Genomic DNA, 23,459 nt, shown 5'->3' on the forward strand with positions numbered 1-23,459 from the left:
GGTTTGGTCTGAAAAGAGGACCATGGAACTAACTACTCATGGATAAAGAGAGATTTTCTTCCTGATCAAATACCCCTAAGTAAAGAAACTTTAGAAATAAATATGCATACAGGTAGAACCCAAACATATTTGATTTCTTTATCTCAGGAAGGGATTAAGAATGAAGACAAGAGGAGTCAATAAAGATCTTGTTACTGAATAGAAAAGGGCCAGCTAATTTCCAGGAATGATATTAAACTACATCCTTGACAATACCAAGACCAAATCTAGAAACAGAAAACACCAATTTAGAATATTTCACTGGGCGGGGTGGGGGAGGGAGGTGGTTTTACTCCAGGTTTTATTACATCCATGGCTTGAAAAGGTTTTATTTGATATCAGCAAACATAGCAAATCATAGAAAAAACTGAATTATGCAGAATTTCACAAATGAATTTTTCAATCTCCACTATAATTTCATTTACAATAAAATGATAATCAGAAAAACAAAAGTTACCTTTTATCTTTCAATGGCTTAGCAAGTTTATAATGCTATGAACATTCACCACAATAAATGTGCTGAATAAAAAAAAAAAACAGGCCCAAGACATTAAAATATTACTTACAACAGCATTATTACAACATACTTTAAAATTCCAACGTGTAATTTATCACTTCAAAAGCTATACAGCATTTCCATTATATTTCCAAACTTAACCTTATACATCTTTTAAAATCTTGAAAAACTTTTTAAGCTGTCTAAAAGCACTTAACAAAATTGATAAAATCTACATAATGGAATAATACTATACAATCCAGTATAAATTTTCATCTTCAGAGAATATGTCTGTAAACACTCATTATTATACAACATGCATAGACTATACTGACCTTCCTTCTTCTGAACTGTTACTGCAATTGTGCTTCACGATCAACAGAAAAAGCTCCACAAATCCAGGGAGTGGCTGAAAGATTGTAGGCAATTAGGCCCCTGCACGAGATCATCAGCATCAGACTAGCTAAAAACTACCTCAAGTCAATAAAGAAAACAGGGATTAATTTTGTTTTAAAAGCTTGAATCCTAGGTCATTCGTCAATAGACTCCAAAACAGGGGAAACTAAGAGGCTCTTTATTTCTGGTTGGCGCCATGTATAGGGCCTTGGCTCGATTGGGGAGTCCACGGCTGCCCCGGGCTCACCTAGCAGTGGCCCAGGGAGCTGTAATGCACTGTTTGGCTCATATTTGGTGTGCAGTTATACCAACAGCATATCAGATATTCAGAAAGACAAATAAAGGGCACGGTTAAAATTTAAAGTGACAATGAGTATATTTAAGTGGTATAGTTAAGAGAACTTTTTAAAGGACATTTTAAAAACTAGTTTGAACACCATGGTTAGAGTTCTAAAACCCAATGACCTTCTGCAAATTAGAGGCTTATGTGAACCATTAAGGGATCCTCTGGGTTGAAAACTTTTACAAATAACTATCAGGAAATCAGTATCTTTATTGGTATGAACTTATCAAGACACAACACAGGGGTCGTGTCATATATACTACCTATGGCTCCTGTGGACCAGAGCATATACTGTAATTGTCCACAACTGCTCAACTATTAAGCACAACTGAGGCATAGTCATTTCCTTGGTTAAGAGAGCTATATTACAAAATTGATCACTGTGTTTCAGGAACAGTTAACACAATATTCAAGTAACGAGGTGTTTAAATGGTTAAGTGGAAAAAAAAACTTTACCTAGTACTTTACATACCTATGAAAAATTAAATAAAACAAACGTAATTTGCTTATGCATATGTAATACACTTTATATCTTTGAGGGATTCTAAACTAAAAGTTAAACTATCATTTGCTTTAATGATACTATATTTTGCACAATAACTTATAATTAGGAGAAATAAATTCCCATTTCCACAAAAATTTATATAATTATGACATTCACATTGATAATTTTTAAGAAAACAAAATTTAAGTGAACATTACATCTTCTGCAGTTATCATTGCAGACTTTCACATGTCAGAATGCCACCATTTGATGCATATAATTCTTGATCCATTAAAAGGGGTCTTAATGTAAATAAGACCAAACTGCTTAGCTTTTAAAGCTAAGTGATTTCTTACATTTAAAACATCATTGCAAAAACAGTGTAATGAAAATCAAAGGTAAAAATACAGTGCTATCTTACGTATATAGCTACAATGGCAGCAGTCAAGCAAAGATGGATCATTTATTTTTTTCCTCTATCAAATTAAAATCATATGCTATTTATTATACCTTAGGGAGTGTGCCAAAACTTAGCTGCTAGGAAACATGAATGGTAGCTTGATGGGACTGGAGCCTAATTCACTAAAGATTAAAGACCTGGTGGTATTGACCTGTTTGCCATTCTAAATTACAGGCAATAGCATCTGGCTTCCAAAGCACTGCCATATGAGACTATTTCTTAATCAGAATATCTGTGGTAGAAGAAATTAGCTTTTTGGCAAGGCCAAGAGGGCTCCTGAAGCAAAAGTTGCTGATGTGCTGCCATTAGCATAGAGAAAACTTGTGTTGTTGCTTGGGAAAGATATGCAAAATTGTCCCTTGATTCTTCTTCTCTACACCATCCCTGCCAATTCCCCAATTCAGCAGCAGGATGGCTGCCTTTTTTTTTTAAAAAGGTGATTATTCTAGTGTTGTTCTACTTCCACTGTCATCATGCAAGAGCAACCAGTTGCTGCCCCTCTCATCTTTCCTCCTTTGATTTCTTCAATAGGAAATGTTCCACTAAGCAACATACAGACCTTATTTAGGTGCAAAAAGGAAAAGAAAATGTTCTCTTTCCTCCAACTGCTGTACTTGAGTACTCTTTCTCCAGAAGCATTTCTAAAAATCTACAGTTCCCAGGTGACCCTCTTCCTAAGCAGAGGATCAATTAGCTTAAAAAGCAAGGTGCACAGAGGGACTTAAAACACACGTCCAAATTTAATTGCATATTTTAGGTTCTTAAGAAGGATGTTATACCCTAAAGCATCTGGCAAGCATTTTTTTGTTTTTGGTATTGAAAACAGAAACTTGAAATCAAACTTGATGATGCTAGGAAAAAGTATTACCTAGAAAAATGCAGGCTGAATTTAACATGGATCTGAATCTGTGGCTTGCTAGTCTGCTCCTCATCTGCCTTTGCAAACACAAGGCCTGGTTAAAAAAAAAAAATCTATTCTCCATATCTCAGAGCCTTGATCAGACATGTTTTAGCAGTCCAACCAAAAGGCATTATCCTACTACCCTGGAATATATTTCTTTTTATCAAAATCTTGTTAGATCAAAAAGCTGACCAACTATTTCTACACTCTACCCTTTATTATCACATGTTGGTGCATAGGTACACAAAGCAGGTTGTGATTGAGAAGCCAAGTTGTACAAAGAAGAAAGGGAAGTGCCGTGAGCTTTCATGAAGTAGTCACCAGCCATTTGACCACTCATATATAAGGAGAAATTCTAGACCTGTGCTCCTGTCAGGATCTATGGCAAGCATACTCATACTTGCCACACCTCATAAAAATACAATCATCTTTGGCAAGCAGCAAGCTTTAAGGAAAGAAGATGACATTGAAGCATAATGGTCATATGGATGCCAAATGTGAAAGGCACCAATTCCAAATGGATGAGCACCAGATAAAGTTGTTTGGATTCAATCTCTAAGGGGTACTGAGAAAGGCAGGGAGTAGAGTGCAGGGTAAGGTGTGCCTGATCAGGGTTACAATGCAAAAAAACCCAAGCAAACCCTTGAAGCTACAGCAACCCAGGCTAGTCTGTTCACTACTAGTGAGTTTCCACCAAGACAGATTAGGGGTTGGCTTAAAAGAGACACCTGCCATTAAACCATTATGGTCTAATAATTATAAACCATCATTAGGACCTAAGTTGAGGTGACCATGAATGGCATTTGAACGCTGAGCACTAAAAAGTCACGATGCAGTTTACAAACATAGACTATGTTTTCAGAGGAAGCATGAAGTCTGGGTGGTCAGTCAACTCAAAAATGAATAGGAGGCTCTTCCTGGAAAGCTAAGAGTGTCACTATTATAATTACAACACGCACAAAGCAAAGATTACAGGCAATACAGAGTTAGACCTTCTGAGCTGACTCTTCTCCCCCTTCCGCTCCCTGCCGATTACTGTGAGACTGTTGGGAGAGTAGCTCCTTCTTATAGAGACAGTTCAAAAACAAACCCACAAGCTATGTGGGATGTGGTGACTTTCCCCAGTGTTCAGGCAGGTACCGATGAAACAAAAAGCAAACTGGGAAGTGGAGGCAATGCAGAGGAATGAGCAAAGAATTAAGGCAGTTGCAGCACAGGACTCGAAGTGTTTGCCTTTTTTGGTAATAGCTGCTTGTCCACATAGGTATGATGCAGATGGCTGTCTGAGGTTCGGTAATACCTGATATCTTGGATAACAGTAGTTAACGCAAATTATTCTAAGCTATTCAAGTCTTTCATGAAGCGGATGCATATCTGACGTCAAGAACAGAAGCAGCCTGTAGAGAAGGAGAAAATCAAGTATGAGACAAAACAACTAAATGGACATTGATGGAAGAGAAGCAGCACAGTCAGGAAAGTCGCTGTGTGACTTTGGATAACAGCAATAAAACTGATAACAATAGTTAAAATGTACAGAACGTATGACCCTCAGTCTAAGGGAAGCTGAAAGAGCTGGCTCATTTTTTTATGTAAATTAATGCAAAAATAGAAAAACTCAGGGGAATTATTAGTATAATGGGGAAAGAAAAGGAAATCTATCTTCATTTTTTAGTGATGTAAGGCACAAGGGATTTATTAAAAAGAGACAAAAAAATCTATTTAAAAATCAAAACACATAATTACTGCAACCATGTACATGAAGACAACATCATTTTCAACAAATAGCCAAAAACAAAACAAACATTGGTAAAAAAAAAAAAAATTATTAATACCAAAAAGTACCTCAACAAAAGAAGTAGCCATAAAAGCAAAAAGTCTCAAGAAATAAGAATCATATTCCCTCTTTTATACTGTTCTGCTTAACTGTTTGGGGAGCTATATTTTGTAGGTTGCCTTGGGAATCTGGGTTTATCTTTGTGACAAAACCAAATTTATCAATCTTATTTTTTTTTTTAAAGAAAAGGGAAAGATATTACCTGATCAAATACCAAGCAATTTCTGTATGAACTTGTGAAAATGAGATCAAATATTCAATACAATCATCTACTATCCACAGAAACATTTTTAACCAAGTACAAGTTAGTGAACAATGAAGAAAAGTTAGTCTGCTAAATACATTAAACTTGTTTAAATAATGTTGTCATCTTAACTTTATTCAGTATTTTGTTTTCAGTCAGATGATTTGGTTATCACAATAATTCCTGAAACAGGGCTTACAGGGATTCTTGTCCACTTAGTACAGATGAAGAAATGGAGGCCCTAAAGACATAAATTTGGACTCATCTGATGTTTGGGAAAGCCATGCCAATGGAAGATAACCATAAGGCAGGTGAAAACTACAACTCCCTGATTCCCTTGGGAATGGAGGTGAAACTAGTCTTTGGAGAAAGATAGTACTGGGAGTGCAATGAAGAAATATTACATAACAGAATATACTAGACTGGACAATCTGTCACCTGGGTTCTCATTCCAGTTTTACCATTAACTAGTTGTATGATTTGAACCAAGTTAATTTTTCTCATCTGTAAAATGCCATGATAATGGTGGATAGGAGCTACCAAGGAGTAAAAGGAATGGTAAGGAAATTGAAGCTAATTTGGCAATGAAGGAAAAGACAGTAATATAAAAGCTAGCATTTGTATAGCACCTATTAGATGACAGCACTGTGCCAAGTGCTTTACAAATTACCTCATTTGATCCTCAGAACAATCTTGCAAGGTGCTAAAATTATCCCTATTTTATAGTTGAGGAAACTGAGGTAAAAAGTGACTTACCCAAAGTCATACAGCCAGTAAGCACCTGAGACCAGATCTGAACTTGGGTCAGCCTGACTACAAACCCAGTTCTCTACTGGCCATGCAACTTAACTACTTTAAGATAGAGATAGGACAATAATTTCATGATATAGAACAGTCAAGAGAGAATTTTTGAAACAGGGAAGATATGAATGCACTTACATGTTCAAGAAGATTCAAGAGACACAAGAAACAGAAGGTTTGTGGAAGAATAATTCAGATCTTTCAGACTCTATAAACAAGAGGTTCCCAAAACTTACTTGACCTATGGCCCCCTTTTCAAATAAATTTACTCAGCACCCCCTCATATAATAGGTGCTATACAAATGTTAGCTTTTATATTACTATCTTCCCCTTCGCTGCCATATAATGGCTTTTTTTGAAATCCGCACCATTCCTATACATACATACATACACACACACACACACACACAAACATATATGTGTGTATATATGTATATTTTGAGATGATACATCTTAAATTTAATAATGTATTGTAAATTTATGGATATCTTCGTGCACTGACATTTTGATGATGCAATATTATACCATGTAACCTTATAGTACTGAAAACAAGTCATTACAGGCATGTAATCCTGTAAATGCATGGCATGCTCGCCCACCAACACATGCATTTTAAGGCCTGTTGGTGGACTTGACCACTGATTATAGTTATAACTTGCATTTTGCGTGTTTATTTGGAAAATAATGTAATAACTACAACTTTAACTCTGCTGCACAACAGATGAAACATGTATGAGTGGTTCCTCAAAATTTTCTTTTCTTCTCTTCTTTCCTTGTGCTTCCACTGCCCCTTTATTTTTATTCAACATCCCCAAGTGGACCCGAGGCTACTACAATCCCCCCAATCATTCCAGCTCTCCCCCAGGGAGCAGTATTGCCCACTTTGGGAACCTCTGCCTATTGCTCTATCTACTATACTACGTAGCTGTGTCAAGGTGTCAGGGAAAGAAGTGAGGTCAACAATGTTGACAGAAAGGTAGAGTGGAAGGGAGAAAGGTCATAATGAGGGCAACTAACAGGTGTAGGAAGATTAAAGGGTGAACAATTCAAATTTTATGTTTTGTCTCATACATGCCATTTCCCAGAAACAGGGTAAATATGTGTTGCTAATGAACAGTGAGACCACTCATTATTTAGATGACAATGACTTAATACTGCTCAAAATAACCTGATTTAATCTCTCCAAGCTTCAATTTCCTCATCTGTAAAATAACTTTTACTGCCATCTACACATCTAGTTCTGTTTTGTCTTCAGGCCTGGGTGTAGAAATCCATGATAATGGACGGTCCAGGTCAAGGATCACAAAGGTCATTGCAAGGACACTGCTACTTCACTCTGGTTCTCAGGAAGGAATTCCCCCTTTCCCCCCACAGCTGTTGTGAGGAAATCAATCAATAAAGCTTAGAAGTAGAATAAAAGTGCTTACTACATAACAGGCCCTACAAGTTTGATAGAAATGTGTGACCTATACTAACTGGAAAAGCTGAAAGATGATCAAAAACTGCCACAGAATCTACATTACATATTATTCACTCAAAGGTGCCCAAAATTTGATTGGATATATAAAGTGAAAATACTCTCTTCTATAGTATGTACAAGATACCAAATTACTGATACACCTAATTCACATGGTAATGAGGAAAGTACTTTGCAACTCTTAAAATACTATAAAATGCCAGATGCTATTAGTTTCATCGAAACTTAAGGAATAAAATATTTCTGTCAAAATCTCAAAAACAACAGAAACCAACTTGAACATTTGTTGTCAAAGAAAAGTGCCATATTTTAGGGTACAGATTTACCTCCTCCTCTTCTTCAGGTATTTTAATGGGATTATCTGGGGACTTTATAGGTTTCTGGGTACTGGTTCCATTGGTTTCTTCTTTGCCATGTTCTGCCTCCCATTCCTGCAAAACTTCATCTATGTTGAAGCGGCGTCGGTAATTTACAAAAAAGTTTTTCACTTGTACCACCGATTTGTTTCCAATGACATCTGAGATCGCTTGAAAATCTCGGCCATATTTCCTGATCGCTAAAGAATTAAAAAGTCACTTTATTTAGTGCCAAGGAAAAATAATACTCCATATCCCACTTACCCCCAACAGAGAATGTATAATACTAAGAGGAAACCCTTACAAAGAGTGGAGAAAATTGTTTCCTCCACTTTATTTATTTTGCATATTATTGTACAGGAACCACTAAAATGTGGCACTTGAATTCTTGAAAGCGAGACAAATTCTGGCAAGTCCCAAGAAGTGAAAATGGCTCTGAATATGGAGCTGCACTACCTGTCACCCAAGAATAAATCTAAATGAGTTCAGAGAGGATCATAAACAGAGGGTTGGTCATCAAGTGATAGCTTCTTCTGCCACAACTCACAAAAGACATAGAAGGATTATGATTTGATTCAATGGAATGAGTGCCCACACTAAAATTGTGGGATATGAGTTGTGAAATACAAAATATGCACATTTTAAATAAAAACAAGGTAGAATGAGGAGTCATATACATGTACATAGATACTTGATCCCAAGAGGTGCTTATGAAACCATCAAAACAAAGTATGTAAAAAGAAAATAAAATAAGGACATAAGCTTTAGGGGACATCTATGATTAGGAGGTAGCATAAGGATAATGAGACAGATGTGGTCAGAAAGGTAAGGGTAACACCAGAAAAGGGAAGTGTCAATGAAATCAAAGGAGGAAGGCTCATATCAAAACTAGAGGGAGGAAGGAGAGGGAGGAGGGGTTTGCAGTGGTTAACAGTACCAAAAGCTGCAAAGAAAAGTCACTAAGAACAGACCAGTGGATTTAACAGATAATCAATATCAGTAACTTTCAAAGGAACAATTTCAGAGAAGAGGGATTGTTAAAAAGAAAAAAAAGTCGCACAAATGAAAATTTGGTAATTAAGTGGAGACAGTAAACAGACTTTTGCCCAGGAATTTGGCGATTAAGAGGGCCAAGAAATATAAAACAATGGCCTGAGGGGATGCCAGGATCAGGGAGAAATCCCTAGCAGAAATCATAGACAGGAGTAGTGCGGCTGGTTTTAGCAAGGAAAAGGGCTACCTTTCCCTCAATGGGAAGACCAAATTTTCTTAATAAAGTAAGAAGCTAAGTCCTAAGACAAAAGGGAAAGAGTGATATATAGGGGCTTAAGAAGAAAGGAAGTCATTTGAAAGAATAAATGTAGGAAGCATGAGAAAGTCAATATTAAGGCAAAATATTAACAACAAAAGGACAAAGGGACAAGGAATTAAGGTATATAGTTAGGACTGAACAGAGAAACTTAGGCCAGAAGCACAGGGGAGACACTGAGAAAATAGGAAAGAGTAAGAAGACTGAGGCCGCAGTAAGTATAAAGAACAAATTTAAGGGGGGAGATGGAAAGAGAAGTTAATATGAGAGAAGGCATCATTAACTCTGTGAGTAGCTGAGATGAAAGGACAGTAGTTAAGGAGGTGAGTGAATTGCGAGGCCAGGGTATCTAAGAGGCATTAAACATATACTGAAACTCACAGATCTTAAGACAAGGGCTAGATTAGACTCAGACACTGAAATTCTTGAGAAAGGATAGGGTACAAGTTACTCGTAGATTACAGTAATAAAAAAACATGTTGGGTATAGAAACAATGAAACTTCAAAAGAAAGGACAGCAAACACTGGTGATGGAAGGACGGTTATGAGGTAGTATCAAAGAAAAGAAGGGACTATTTTTAAGCTTTACTACTTACTATTCCTGTGAACTTAATGCAAAATAACTGCTTTGGGCCTAAGTTTCCTCATTTGTAAACTGAAGTAATTGCTTAGATAGTCTCTAAGACTCATTCAAGTTCTACAACTATGATTACGTGACATTATCAGTCTGATACATTGGTGTGGGAGCAGAGCGGATGCATATCTATTGGAAGGACACATGAAAAGCACATCCTGTACTGAAGAGGCCTGTCAGGGATGCAGTATCTTCTGAAGACACACAAATTTCTATGAATTTAAGCTGAAGACAAGTAAGTAGGTAGGTACTCAATAAACACAAATCCCAAATTTAATCTCCAATCAAAAGCTCCAGGAATCTGTTATGATGTGGGATCTATTTTCTTTTTCGATTTCATCACCGGTCCAAAGATCCACATGTAAGCTAGTTCTATTACCCATGCAGTCAGACTAATGTTATTAAGCCAGCTTTTACATACTGCAAAAGAAAAAGAAAAAATGTAACTCCTTCCATACCTTGCACAGCAAGAAGCTGTTCTTCTGTGGTCCAACGCGCATTAAACTTCTGAATGACCTAAACGTTACCAGAATAATTGTAATTAGCCCATTTATACTTGGAACTCTATCAGAGACGAACTGAATCTTCATTTTCCTATTCAATACAAGATCCTAAAATACTGGAACGTTCCATTTATCCTCTCCCCTCGCCCAACCAGCTGAGCAGAAATAATAGACTAAATACTTCATATTGAGTATATAACAAGGTTATTAAGAAAAAAGAGACAGTATTTACAGTTTACCTCTGGAAGTCTATATTGTTCTATTCCACCATCAAGTTTTTCTTTGAGAGCGCTGTTTGTCTGTTTAATATTCTGAATCTGGAAGTAGACAAGAACTTTTCTTTTTAAATGCACAAAAAAATTATTATAGCAGCTCACATTTGTAGAACACTTGAGCATTTGCTTAGTGCTGCCTCATATCTAGCCAGTAAAGCCCAAGTTAATTGGGCAACCTCTGGCCATCGAAATTTACCTTCCTTTGGAGAGGAGAAGGAAGGGGAGAGGGAGACAGAAGGGGAGGATGAGCTGGCTTACCCAGGTAGTTGGGTCCCCATTCAGGCAGCTCAGTGTACTCACAGGTTGTGTTTGTCCCTCGTTTTCAAAGAAGACCATGATATCAGAGAAATGATGACATGACTTGCACTGGACTTTGTTTTGAGTGAGGGAGAGCTGTGCAAGGTCACGAGCCTGACTTTTTTTTCCTGAACCATCTGGATCCAGTGACTAGATATTCATCAGGATGACTGGAGACAGCCCAGGATGTAATGAGAGACAGTGGACTCTTTAGGCTAAGGCCTATTCAGGTAGTCACTTAAGAGTGAGGTAACGCCCCTTCATTGAATAGACCTCTTTAAAAAGTAATCAGGGAACAGTCCCTTTAATGAGCAAAAGAAAAAAAATAATTAAATCTAGCTGGGAGGGAAAGAGCAGTGGTGCCTACTGGTGAGAGAGCAAGAATGAACAAGAGACAGCGAGAGGGAGGCTCACTGTGCTACAAGAAATGACAAGCAGGATGATTTGATTTCAGAAAGAACCCAGAAAGACTTACCTGAACTGATACAAAATGAAGTGAACAGAACCAGGAAAACAGTGTACACAGTAACAGCAACAATCTTAAAGGAATAAAGATGAAGTACACTATCCACCTCCAGAGAAAGGACTAATATTGTTTGAAAATAGACTGAAACATAATGTTTTTCACTTTCTTTCATTCGAGTCTGCTTGTACAAAATGACTAATATGGAAATGTTTTACATGATTGCATATGTATAACCTATATCTGATTGCTTACCATGTCAGGGAGGGGTGAGGGGAAGAAGAGAGAGGAATAGAATTTGGAACTAAAAACTAAAAAACAAACAAACAAACAAAAAAAACAACCCCCCCCCCCAAAAAAACCCAAAAACAAAACACCCAAATGTTAAAAAATTGCTTTAACATGTAATTGGATGGTAGGGGGTAAAAATCAAATATATTAAATTTTAAAAAGCGCAGTAGAGTTCTCCACTCTTTGGAAGCCTTCAGGCAAGGATGCTACTGACTACATCCCTTCTCAGGTCTGTACTGATCTAAATGGCCATTACAGAGATCACTTTCATTGCTAAAATTTGATTTATGTAAGAGCCAACACTGACTGATGAACTGTTATCTGTATTAAGAAGCAGTACAGCTGTACAAGATTTAAATTTGGAGCTGCAGAAGAAAATTATGCTGTTGATGTCCTCTCACTCAATAATTTTTTCTACTAAGCCAAAAGCAAGTCAAAGAGAGAGCAACAGCAGTGGATTGAGAGTGCTGGGAATGGAGTTAGGAAGATATTTCTTCTTGAGTTCAAATATGATGGAGGAAGGAAGGGAGGGAGGGAGAGAAGGGAGTAAATGAGAGGCTACTAGCTATGTAACCTTGGGCAAGCCATTTAAATCTGTTTACATTGTTTTCTTCCTCTGTAAAATGAACTGGAGGAGGAAGTGGCAAGCCACTCCAATTTCTTTGCCAAGAAAACCCCAAATGGGGTCACAAAGAGTTGGATGCAAGTGAAAACAACCAAACAACAATGAATTATAGTATAAGAAAATAATAGCATATTGTGATACAGTAAGAAAGGATACAAGGAATTAAAAAAAAACATGGGAAGGTGTGTATGAGAAAAAAAACATGGGAAGGTGTAATGAAAGAAGCAGAACCAAGAAAACAATACATGGCTAGAATGTAAATAAAAGTCACTAAAAGAAGTTCAGCTCTGAGTAACTGAAAGACGAGTTCTAGAAATGAGATTTCTCCATTCTCACAGTGAGGAAGTTGAGGCTCTATTAGGGACAGAATATTACACAGATTTCCAGACAAGGTATCTGTACTGTACATTTTTGCTGAATTTTTTTCTTTGTCACAAATAAGGGTTCACTCTGGGTGGAGGGGAAATGACAAGGAAACAAAATTTGAAAGGAACACAAAAATGTCAACTTTGTTCCTATCATGTTAAATTTAATATGTTTTTAGAAAGCAATGCATATCAAAAATTCATTGTTTCACATACAACTATCCTTTGTATTTCCAGACATACTCATAACACTATATTACATGCAGCAAGGTACCCTAACCTATTCCTAAGGAAGGAATTCCTTGGTATCTCCTGAAAAGGTCTTGATAATATTACTAGCCATACTCCTGACTGGGTAAGGCAAAATGGGTAGGTGGAAGAGCACCAGCGGGCAGCTAGGGAGGCCTGATAGTCACATCTTTGGCAGCATGTCAGTCATATGACATTCAATATACAATTCTTTTGTTTTTTATCTTATTATGTCATAACCATATTTTTAGAGGTAGAATATACAACCTTTAAATAAAAACTATTTAGCTGCCTACTTTGTTGTTTTTTAACAAATATGTATTATCATGTAAAATGCACTATAGATCTTAAATATGTAAAGATTTTAAAAAATAAAATGGTACCTTTCATAAAAAAATTTGGAAGATAAAAGAGAAAATATAGAATGAAAAGCGGAGAAAAGAATGATCAGGGGGCAATAGACTGATGATAACAAATAATGAAACATATGCCAACTTAAGAGAGGAATGAAGGACAAACAGGGTAGAATGTTGTATACATTGTGCTCACTTGTACTAGATGGTTATTACTTAGTTATATTTCTTTGTTACAAGAAAGCATTTCAAGGGTGTGGGGGAGAACTGTTTTGTGACTGTAATAAAAAAGACATTAATAAAACTTATTTTAAGAAATTAATAGAAACTCTATTACAGACAGAAAAACACGGGGAGGAGAATTGGAACAGCAGCCAAAAGTTTAGGGAAAGGCTACTCTTCCTTCAGAAAGAAGGGTTATCAGTCAATGATACCAAAAACTTTAGAAGTCAAAGATGATGAGAACTAGATTGTTATTAGCTTTTGATAGATCAGTTTTATTGAGGTATTAAAATCTGAAGTCCGAATACAAAGGTTTGAGAAGTAAATAGGAATTGTTTAAGTGAGCTTTGTTATTGTGGACAACATTCCAATGCAAGGGTTCTTAAACTCAGATTCATGAACTTGGTTTTTAAAACATATGAACAGTATTTTCTTGGTAATCCTAAGTCTTACTCTATGCATTTAAAAACATGGTTCTGAGAAGGGGTCCCAAGGTTTCATCAGATGGCTAGAGTTGCATGACACAAAAAAAATTAAAAACTCTTCTTCAAAGGATAACTCACTATTCAAATGGGACTGTACAAGAGTGAGGGGCATATCTGCACTAAAATAGGTTTCATTTTTCTCTTATGCCCAAAACAGACCAAACATAGGTCAAAAAATGTTTCTTCTACTTGTTCTCTGGCACAAAGAATTGGTCCAGTCTATAAAATTATAATTGTTCTCTCGTATTTTTGTTAAATCAGCTTGATTTCAATGGTAAGCTTAACTATGTTAAGCTAAAATAGCACTTTGATCTTAGGAAAAGAAGATGAAAGTCTTCCAAAGGATGACTACTTTTCAGAGTTTTGACAAGGGAAAAATGCTTTCTCAAAACTACTTATATCTCTAAGCCTCAATTTCCTGTTATATAAAATAGGGATAATATTTTTATGACCAATCTCATAGGTTATAAAGATCAAATGATATGGTGAATACAGTGCTTTGTAATAAGACAGCACTTTCTTAAATGTGAGTTATTCGAGGTGGAGACAAGATGGTGGAGGAAAAGGCAGTGACTTGCCTGAGCTTTTTCTAAAACCCCTTTGAACACTTTTAACAAACAATTTCTGGAGTGGCAGAACCCACAAAAGGACAATGTGAAATAATTTTCCAATCAAAGACAACTAAGAAGGTCAGCAGGAAAGGTCTCTCACGCTGAAGTGAGAATGGAGCACAGTTCAGCTGCAGGCAGCTCCAGCAAACCAGGAGCAGGCCTTGGGAGCCACTGAATCTACAGTGGCAATAACTGCTTCCAGAGGTCTCCATCCACAGACAGTAAGGGGCTTGAATTGGTCAGAAGGAAATTATAGGGATCTCTTTGCTGGTACTTGGGACAAGACTCTGTTGCTTTGCTCATACTCAGATGTAGGTGGCAATCCCACAGAAAGGAGGAACACAAGCACACTAGAGCTTGTGAGCCACAGTGGAATAGGAATCTTTGTCACAGTTCTAGGGTAGAAAAGAGTGCTTGTGGTTGCTCACAGACCAGAGCACAGGCCAGGGGAGTAGTAAATGCACCTCTCCTTAGATCACACCACAGGTCCCTAGAAGTATCTCTGAAAACAGCTGCACAAAAACCCTTGACACTTGGGACAGTGCACCTTCTACCTTGGAAGCTTTAACAAAGAGTTAAAAGTCAAGAAATAGACTGGAAAAATGAGCAAACAACAGAAAAAACAATTCTGCCCATAGAAAGTTACTATGGTGACAAGGAAGATCAAAACACATGCTCAGAAGAAAACAAAATCAAAATTCCTGCATCCAGAGCCTTCAAGAAAAATATAAATTGGTCTTGGGCCATGGAAGAACTCAGAAAAGATTTTGAAAATTGTAAGAGAAGCAGAAGAAAAATTAGGAAGGGAAGTAAGAGTGAAGCAAGAAGCTCACAAAAAAAGAGTCAACAGTTTGGTAAAGGACACATACACACACACACACACACACACACACACAGAAGAAAATAACACCTTTAAATTAACAGATTAGGCCAAATGGTAAAAGATGTACAAAAAAAATGAGGAAAGGAATGCACTGAAAAGCACAGAATAGGCCAAATGGAAAAAGAGGCACAAAAATTCACTGAAGAAAAAGAACTCCTTAAAAAGTTGAATTGGTCAAATGGAAAAGGATGTACAAAATCTCACTGAAGAAAACAACTCCTTAATCAATACAGAATAGATAATTTAAAAATTACTGGATTACTGAAAATCATGATCAAAAAGTGAGCCTAGACATCATCTTTCAAGAAATTATCGAAGATGGTGGAGTAGAAGGACGGACCTGCTCTAGCTCTACTCCCATAACCCATAAAATATTTGTAAAAAATGACTCTAAACAAATTCTGGAGCATTAGAAGCCACAAAATGACTTTGGGAAAGAGTTTTGCAGCCCAAGACAGCCTGGAAGACCAACAGGAAAGGTCTATCGCACCAGGCTCAGAGCATAGCCCAGCCTTGGTCATGCTGTGTGGCAGGGAGAGGACTGGAGCAGGCTGCAGGACACAGAATCACGGGTAGCAGCTGTGGTTCCCACATTTCTCAACCCACAAATGCCAAGGACAGCTTCAAAGGTTAGTGAGAAAGGAGCAGGTTCATGCCCTAGCCTTGGCCCCAAGCGGCTGCAGTGTTCATTTTTGGAGCCCTCACCTAAAAGCCCTGGGGGAATCAAGAGGCTGATCTGGGATCTCAGCCCTGAGTGGCAATTCTGGGGTGAGGAGGAGCACTGGTGTGGTGATGCTGGTGAAGGCAGTTGTGGAGAGGGAACCCTACTCACAGATCCTGGGCAGAAAAGCTTGTGGTTGCTCCCAGACCAGAGCACAGGCCAATAGAGGAGTAAACTCCTCTCCCTTGATTGTGCCACCTTGGAGGAACTGAGAACTTACAGGTCCCTAGACTATACCCTCCACTTGACAAAGGACTCAAAAGTCAAGTAACTGGCTGGGAAAACGCCCAAAAAAGGGAAAAAAATATAGGACTATAGAAGGTTACTTTCTTGGTGAACAGGTATTTTTTTCCATCCTTTCAGATGAGGAAGAACAAAGCATACCATCAGAGTAAGACATCAAAGTCAAGGCTTCTTCGTCCAAAACCTCCAAAATAAATATGCAATGATCTCAGGCCATGGAAGAGCTCAAAATGGACTTTGAAAATCAAGTAAGAGAGGTGGAGGAAAAACTGGGAAGAGAAACGGGAGTGATGTAAGAAAATCATGAAAAGGGAGTCAACAGCTTGCTAAAGAAGACCCAAAAAAATGCTGAAGAAAATAACACCTTTAAAAATAGACTAACTCAAATGGCAAAAGAGATCCAAAAAACCAGTGAGGAGAAGAATGCTTTAAAAAGCAGAATTAGCCAAATGGAAAAGGAGGTTCAAAAGCTCACTGAAGAAAATAGTTTTTAAAAATTAGAATGGAGTAGATGGAGGCTAACGACTTTATGAGAAACCAAGAAATTACAAAACAAAACCAAAAGAATGAAAAAATAGAAGACAATGTGAAATATCTCACTGGAAAAATAACTAACTTGGAAAACAGATCCATGAGAGACAATTTTAAAATTATGGGGCTGCCTGAAAGCCATGACCAAAAAAAGAACCTAGACATCATCTTTCATGAAATTATCAAGGAAAACTGCCCTGATATTCTATAACCAGAGGGTAAAATAAATATTAAAAGAATCCACCAATCACTTCCTGAAAGAGATCCGAAAAGACTCATAGGAATATTGTAGCCAAATTCCAGAGTTCCCAGGTCAAGGAGAAAATACTGCAAGCAGCCAGAAAGAAACAATTTGAGTATTGTGGAAATATAATCAGGATAACACAAGATTTAGTAGCTTCTACATTAAGGGATCAGAGGGCTTAGAATATGATATTCCAGAAGTCAAAGGAACTAGCAAAACTGAGTATAATACTTCAGGGGAAAATATGGTCACTCCCTTTAACTGAGCAATACCACTACCAGATCTGTATCCAAAGAGACAGAAAACAAAAAGGAAAAGGACCTATATGTACAAAAACATAGCAGCTCTTTTCTGGTGGCAAAGAATTGGAAATTGAGGGGATGCCCATCAATTGGAGAATGGTCGAACAAGCTGTGGTATGCGATTATGATGGAATATTATTGTGCTATAAGAAATGATGAGCAGAATGCTTTCAGAAAAATCTAGAAAAACTCACAGAAGATGATGCAAAGTGACATGTACTGTGCACAAAGTAACAGCAGTATAGTAAGATGATCAGTGGTGAATGACTTAGCTATTCTTAGCAGTGCAATGATCCAAGACAACTCTTAAACACTTATGATTAAAAATGCTATCCATCCTCAGAGAAAGAACTGATGGTGTCTGCAGATTGAAACATACTTTTACTTTATTTTTCTTTGTCTGTTTTCTTTCACATGATTAATATGGAAATATGTTTTGCAAGATTACATGTGTATAACCTATATCAAATTGCTTGACTTCTCCATGAGATAGGGTACAGAAGGGAGATAACTTGAACTCAAAGTTATAAAAATGAATGTTAAAAATTGTTTTTACATATAATTATGGGATAATAAAATACTAAACAAAAAAGTGAGTTATTCTCCATGATAGACAACATACTACAGTAGAAAGAACCAAATTTAGAATCAGGACAATTGTGCATAAATCCCAGCTCCTACACTTGTTAGCTATGTGACCACAGACAAGTCACTCTTCCGAAGCTCAGTTTTCACATATGTAAATTGTGGACAGGATCTGTACTATCTATTTGGCATAACTGGCATGCGAGATAGCAGTTGGCAAACCATAAATTGATAGGGTAATTTTAGTTATTACTTTGGAGTTGGATTTATCTTTGTTTGAGAGAGTACAAATGTCACACTTTTTCCCTCATAAAACCCTCGAACACAGGGAGTGCAGTAAGAACCAATCTTTAACCCCTATTCCTATAATTTTTCGCCAGAAAAAGGAACTTTGTAAATAAGGCAATAATGTTAAGAACAGCCACGTGGCCCTAGAAAAATAATTTCAACACTCAGGGCACTGAGCAACTCTTGAAGACTACTGTAAGTTACAGAGCAGATGTTGATTCCCAGCTATCATTCTATATTTTTACTTTCCTTTTGTGGCTAAATTCTTTGAAAGGAGCATCTATGATAGGTGCCCCCATTTCCTCTCACTCTTTGTAGTACAACTTTTGACCTCATTATTAAACTGAAACTGCTCTTTCCAAAAATACTAATTATCTTTTAATTGTAGAATCTAATGGCCTTTTCTCAATTCTCATCTTTCTTGACCTCTAATCAATCAATCAGTGGTCTCTGGTACCCTTGATCACCCTCTTCTCCTTGGTATTCATGTTACTGCTCTTCTAGTTCTTCTCCCTAAGCTATGACCCCTTAGTCTCCAATATATCCTGGGCCTTTTTATCTTTTCCCTCTATACTATTTCAGTTGTTGATCTCATCAATTACCTCTATACAGATGATTCTAAGATCTTCTTGTTAGGTTATCCTTAACCTTTCTTCCAAACTCCATTCTCATGTCTCCAACTACCTTTAGACATCTCAATCATTTCTCAAAAGTGACATTTCTCCCCAAATCTTTCCTTCTTCCTAACTTTCCTTTTACTGTTGAAGATACCACCATTCTCCTAAGCCACCCGCATGCACAACTTGGATGTCATGTCTATATCCTCATATCTAATAGTGGTCAAGTGTTGTTATTTCTTCCTTCATAACATTTCTTATGCATGCCATCTCTCCTCTGACACTGCCACCACCCTGGTATAGGCTCAAATCACCTTATGTATGGACTACTATAGACTATGGATTACTGCTGGAATATTAGAAGACTACAGTCTTCTGGGTGGTCTCCTTGACTAAGATCATTCCCCACTCTAAAGTTTTTCATAACCTGGCTCTCTCTTCCCTTTCCAGTCTTCTTACAACTATTTTCATGTACTTGCAAACCAGTGATACTCCTTCTTACTGTTGCTCACACATGGCCCTCCGTTTTCCTTCTCCTTATATGTTCATGAACTGTTTTACATATGTGGAATACTCACCCTCCCCCCATCCCTACCTCCTAGCTCTCTTGGCTTTCTTCAAATCTCAGCTAAACCCCTACCTTTTGCAAGAAGCATTTCCCAGTCTTCCTTAATCTGAGTGCTTTTCTTCTGAAATTATTCTCAATTTATCCTGTCTATATCTTGTTTATACATCATTATTTATCTCCCCCATAAGAGTGTGAGCTCCTTGAGAGCAGTGACTATTTTTTTCCCCTTATTTTTTATGTCCAGTGCTAAGCACTGGATAGATATACCAAGATAGATAGATATGCCAACAACTAAATAAATCCTCATAACTCAACGAAATATCAGATTATTAAGATACAGAAACAGAATACTTAGGAAAAGATTCTTTGAATCACTGAGTCTATCAGTTCTAGGTGTCTACCCAGTACCAGGTACTATAGGCAGGTACCTGTCGTTTGATTGAAACCAATTCCATGTCCAGTTGTCTTAGCACTGTGGTAGCAGCTGTAGCATTGGCAGAAACTGCCTCCACATCTTCTTGAGAAAGAAACATTCCCTTGGGAGGTTTCCTCTTGGCCCTATTTTTAGCTTGTGTGCTATGCTTTTCTTTTTTGATTTGAGGAATTGTCTCAGTTGGTGGTACCTGCAAAACAAATATTTGATAAATGATTCATGCATAGAGAAAGCTTTTAAGATAAAACAAAGAAATTCACTGTCCTACAAAATAATGAACTATTCTCTTTAATATACTATATAATTATATATTAATATATAATACATTATAATTATATTTCTATAAATATATTTAATATATGACTCAAAAGGTGCTATCAAATACATGCCATACATATTTATAATTGTATCAATAAATTTTAACACAGGTGGTTCAGAGTAATAGGAAGTCACCAAATGACTAAACACTTTAAAGCATCTTTTACAAAGAAAATTCATTATTTCAGTTTAAGCTTCTGCCATCAAGATTATTGTCTCAACTAGAATCTCTTGGATAATTCCAGCAAATATGGGGGAAACCTCAGCACACTTCTGATGAGCTTTGTTGCTCTACATTATCTTTTTTTTTTTTTTTTAAAGAACATGGGCCTGCTTTATGCTGAAAGCTTTGTGGTCAAAGACAGACATAATGGCAACATACAGTGAATATTTAATGGCTGAGATTCTGTAAAATGTATAGGAATATACCCTCCCAATTAAAATCTTTGCATCAAACTACATTTACTACAACCTATCTTAAGACTATACTTAACTTCAGATACAACTGGTATAATTTTCTTCATAATAAAATTTTAAAGCACTAAGATGCATTATCAATGTTCATTATAAAATAAATTTTCAAAGTAAACCAGTGATAAAGTATAGATCTCAGTATGTTGTGCTTTAATGTCTTAGCAAGGAAAAGCAGAATTATATTAATAAAAAGATTAAACAAGTTTTTAATTCATTAAATGCATCACTTTTCAAGTTTTTTATATTAATGTCAATTTTATTATATTAATTAACATGAGAGCATATAGATACACTATCTGTAAAGTAATGTTAGTAACACAACTTGGTCGTTCAATATAATTAAAGTTAAGTGCTTTTTATTAATAAAACAATTTTCAGATATGTTTAAAAGTCATTGCATGGCATTAGGAAAAACAAGTAGCTAGATATGAACAATAATGGTGATGATTTCTGAAACAAAGCTTCTTAGAAACAAAACATTGCACATTTCAATGGTAAGCTGTTAAACTCTACACTGCTAATTCTTTGTCTGTATAACCTGATGGATGTCTATTCAAAGACCAGGTGTTTACAGCATTCATGCTTTACTGAGGCTTCAGTTCATAAGAACTCTGAGACTTAACCATTTTTCTTTTTTAAATCACAAATTATCAGAATAATTATTGTTTATCTACCTCTTTCTTAGTGATTTAAAATGCCTCAATCAAGAAACATTTGTAAATGACAGTGTACAAATCTAAGTCATATTCCAAACTTAGTAGAATCATTTGGTTCCTCAAAGGAAACTCATAATCTAACACTTAATGTCCAGTGTAGCATCTGGCACTACATATATTTAAAGACACTGGGGATTTTATTTTTAAAGAGCAGGGTGGCACCTTGCCTTCATATGTGAAAATGATGCTATTTATCAAACCAAACCCTTTTCCATGGTTCCCCATGTACTGAAAAGCATTTACTCTCCAAGAGTGCTAGCTAGGAATGATGATGTGGCAAAGGGAAAATTAGTCCAAATAGGAATAAAATGTGCAGCCTTACCCTTATTTTCACTAAATTTTTAACCAAATTAAAGATGTGGGTTTGTAATAGAAGATGCTGGTATAGAGAAAATCTTTAATTTACCTTCTTCTATGCAATTTGAAAGAAAAAAATTCTTCTCCACATTTATCTTTCCCTTTCTAGAACAAAACTGGAAATATGTTGATGTGCCTAAACAGTAACAAGTTTCCTGTGACAGGTGTGTTTTTACTAATAAAAATATACAATGAATTGTATTAGCCTTCCAAAAAATTAGGGAAAAAAATACCTCTTTTTTGCTTTCCTTGTTTTGATCAACCTCAACATCAATTGGGTTATTTCCATTTGTTTCTTCCAGTTCATCCTCACTGGAAGACAAAAGTATGTTACTGAAAAATTACTTTGTGATGATTCTATATACACATGCATACAAATTAGCTTGGGGTTAATTTGCTGTATGTCTAGACTTCTAAGAAGAAAATGACGTTTAAACCCTGTATTATTTTTGGACTGCATTATCACAAAAACAAGTCTGATTCGATCCCCTTCTCCAAACCAGCAACCAAACAATCTGTTGATAAGTACTTATTTATTAAACACCTGTTATGTGTGCCCATCCCTGTGTCATGAGCAGAGCATATAAGTGCAAAGAATGAAATCATCCCTACTTACAAGGTGCTTACATTCTAACAGGGAAGACAAGTATGTATGTTAACGTACACAACATACAAGAGTAAACACAAATATATACAAAGTCTCTCCATACAAACAGGGTGGGCACTAATAGGTGAGCAAGAATCAGAAAAGGCTTCACACAGAAAAGCACCATTTGTGCTTGAGCTGTCTTAAAGGAAGAAAAGGACTCAGCAAGGCACAAGTAAAGATGGGGAGTGAATCCCAGGTACACACAGAATGGCAGGGGCAAAGGCCCCGAGCAAGGATATGCAACATTATGTTCTGAGGTCACTCAGGCTAGACCAAAGACTGCAGGAGGAGGAATGGAATAATGTCCGGTGAGGCTGGAAAGATAGGTTGGGGTCAGATTGTGTAGGGCTTTAAAAGCAAGACAAGTTGAAATCTGATCCCTGAGGCAACAAGAAGCCACAAAAATTGCCTGAATAGGGAGCTCACATGGTCAGAAAGGAAAATTACTTTGGCAGCAGTACACTGATTAGATCGGACTGGGAAAAGATCTGAAGCAAGAAGAGCAATTCGAAGGCTGCCGCAATAATCTAGGCAAGAGAGAAGGAGGACCTGAACGAAGGTGGCAGCCATGTAAGTGGAGAAAAGGCTTGGACATGGGGGGTGAGGTGAACAAGGAACTGAGCACTGATATGAATGTGGGGAAGGACCTCAGGTGGCACCTTCAATAAAAATGGGAAGTTACTCAGCTCTTAAATTTACTTTTGTTTTCTTTGTCAGAAGAAAGAATTTTAAAGCAGAAAGAATAAAACCAAAAATGAAAATCACAATAAGGAGTTGATACTTAAAAGTAAATAAGAGCATCTAATTCCCCTTCATAAGCTCAAGTCACTGACTCGGTATCCAGATTAGGATACTGGAAGAAGTTGTGATTGCTGGACCACTGTCAATGAATTTTCTTTTCTTTTTTTTGATCTTTGATATTTCAAATGTAGAAAGCTGGAGAGGTAAAGCTAGAGTAGAAAAATATCCTGATTTTCAAAAAAAAGGGAAGAGAATAAAATCTATTAATGAGTTTGA

General features: G+C 36.7%; 1 protein-coding gene across 1 annotated transcript in view; it reads right to left on the reverse strand.

Annotated features, from left to right (window-relative positions):
- Positions 1-352: 352 nt before the first annotated feature.
- Positions 353-23,459, reverse strand: part of RCOR1 (REST corepressor 1) — a 137,486-nt gene continuing 114,379 nt past the window's right edge. The window contains exons 7-12 of the mRNA XM_072630162.1: positions 22,027-22,105; positions 19,924-20,118; positions 10,517-10,594; positions 10,233-10,290; positions 7,802-8,031; positions 353-4,516 (exon numbers count right to left, since the gene is read on the reverse strand). Coding sequence (XP_072486263.1) covers positions 4,475-4,516; positions 7,802-8,031; positions 10,233-10,290; positions 10,517-10,594; positions 19,924-20,118; positions 22,027-22,105 — 682 coding nt within the window. The 3' untranslated portion in view covers positions 353-4,474. The remainder of the gene's footprint in view (positions 4,517-7,801; positions 8,032-10,232; positions 10,291-10,516; positions 10,595-19,923; positions 20,119-22,026; positions 22,106-23,459) is intronic.

Source organism: Notamacropus eugenii, chromosome 1 (assembly GCF_028372415.1).
Source record: "Notamacropus eugenii isolate mMacEug1 chromosome 1, mMacEug1.pri_v2, whole genome shotgun sequence".
Lineage (NCBI taxonomy): Eukaryota > Metazoa > Chordata > Mammalia > Diprotodontia > Macropodidae > Notamacropus > Notamacropus eugenii.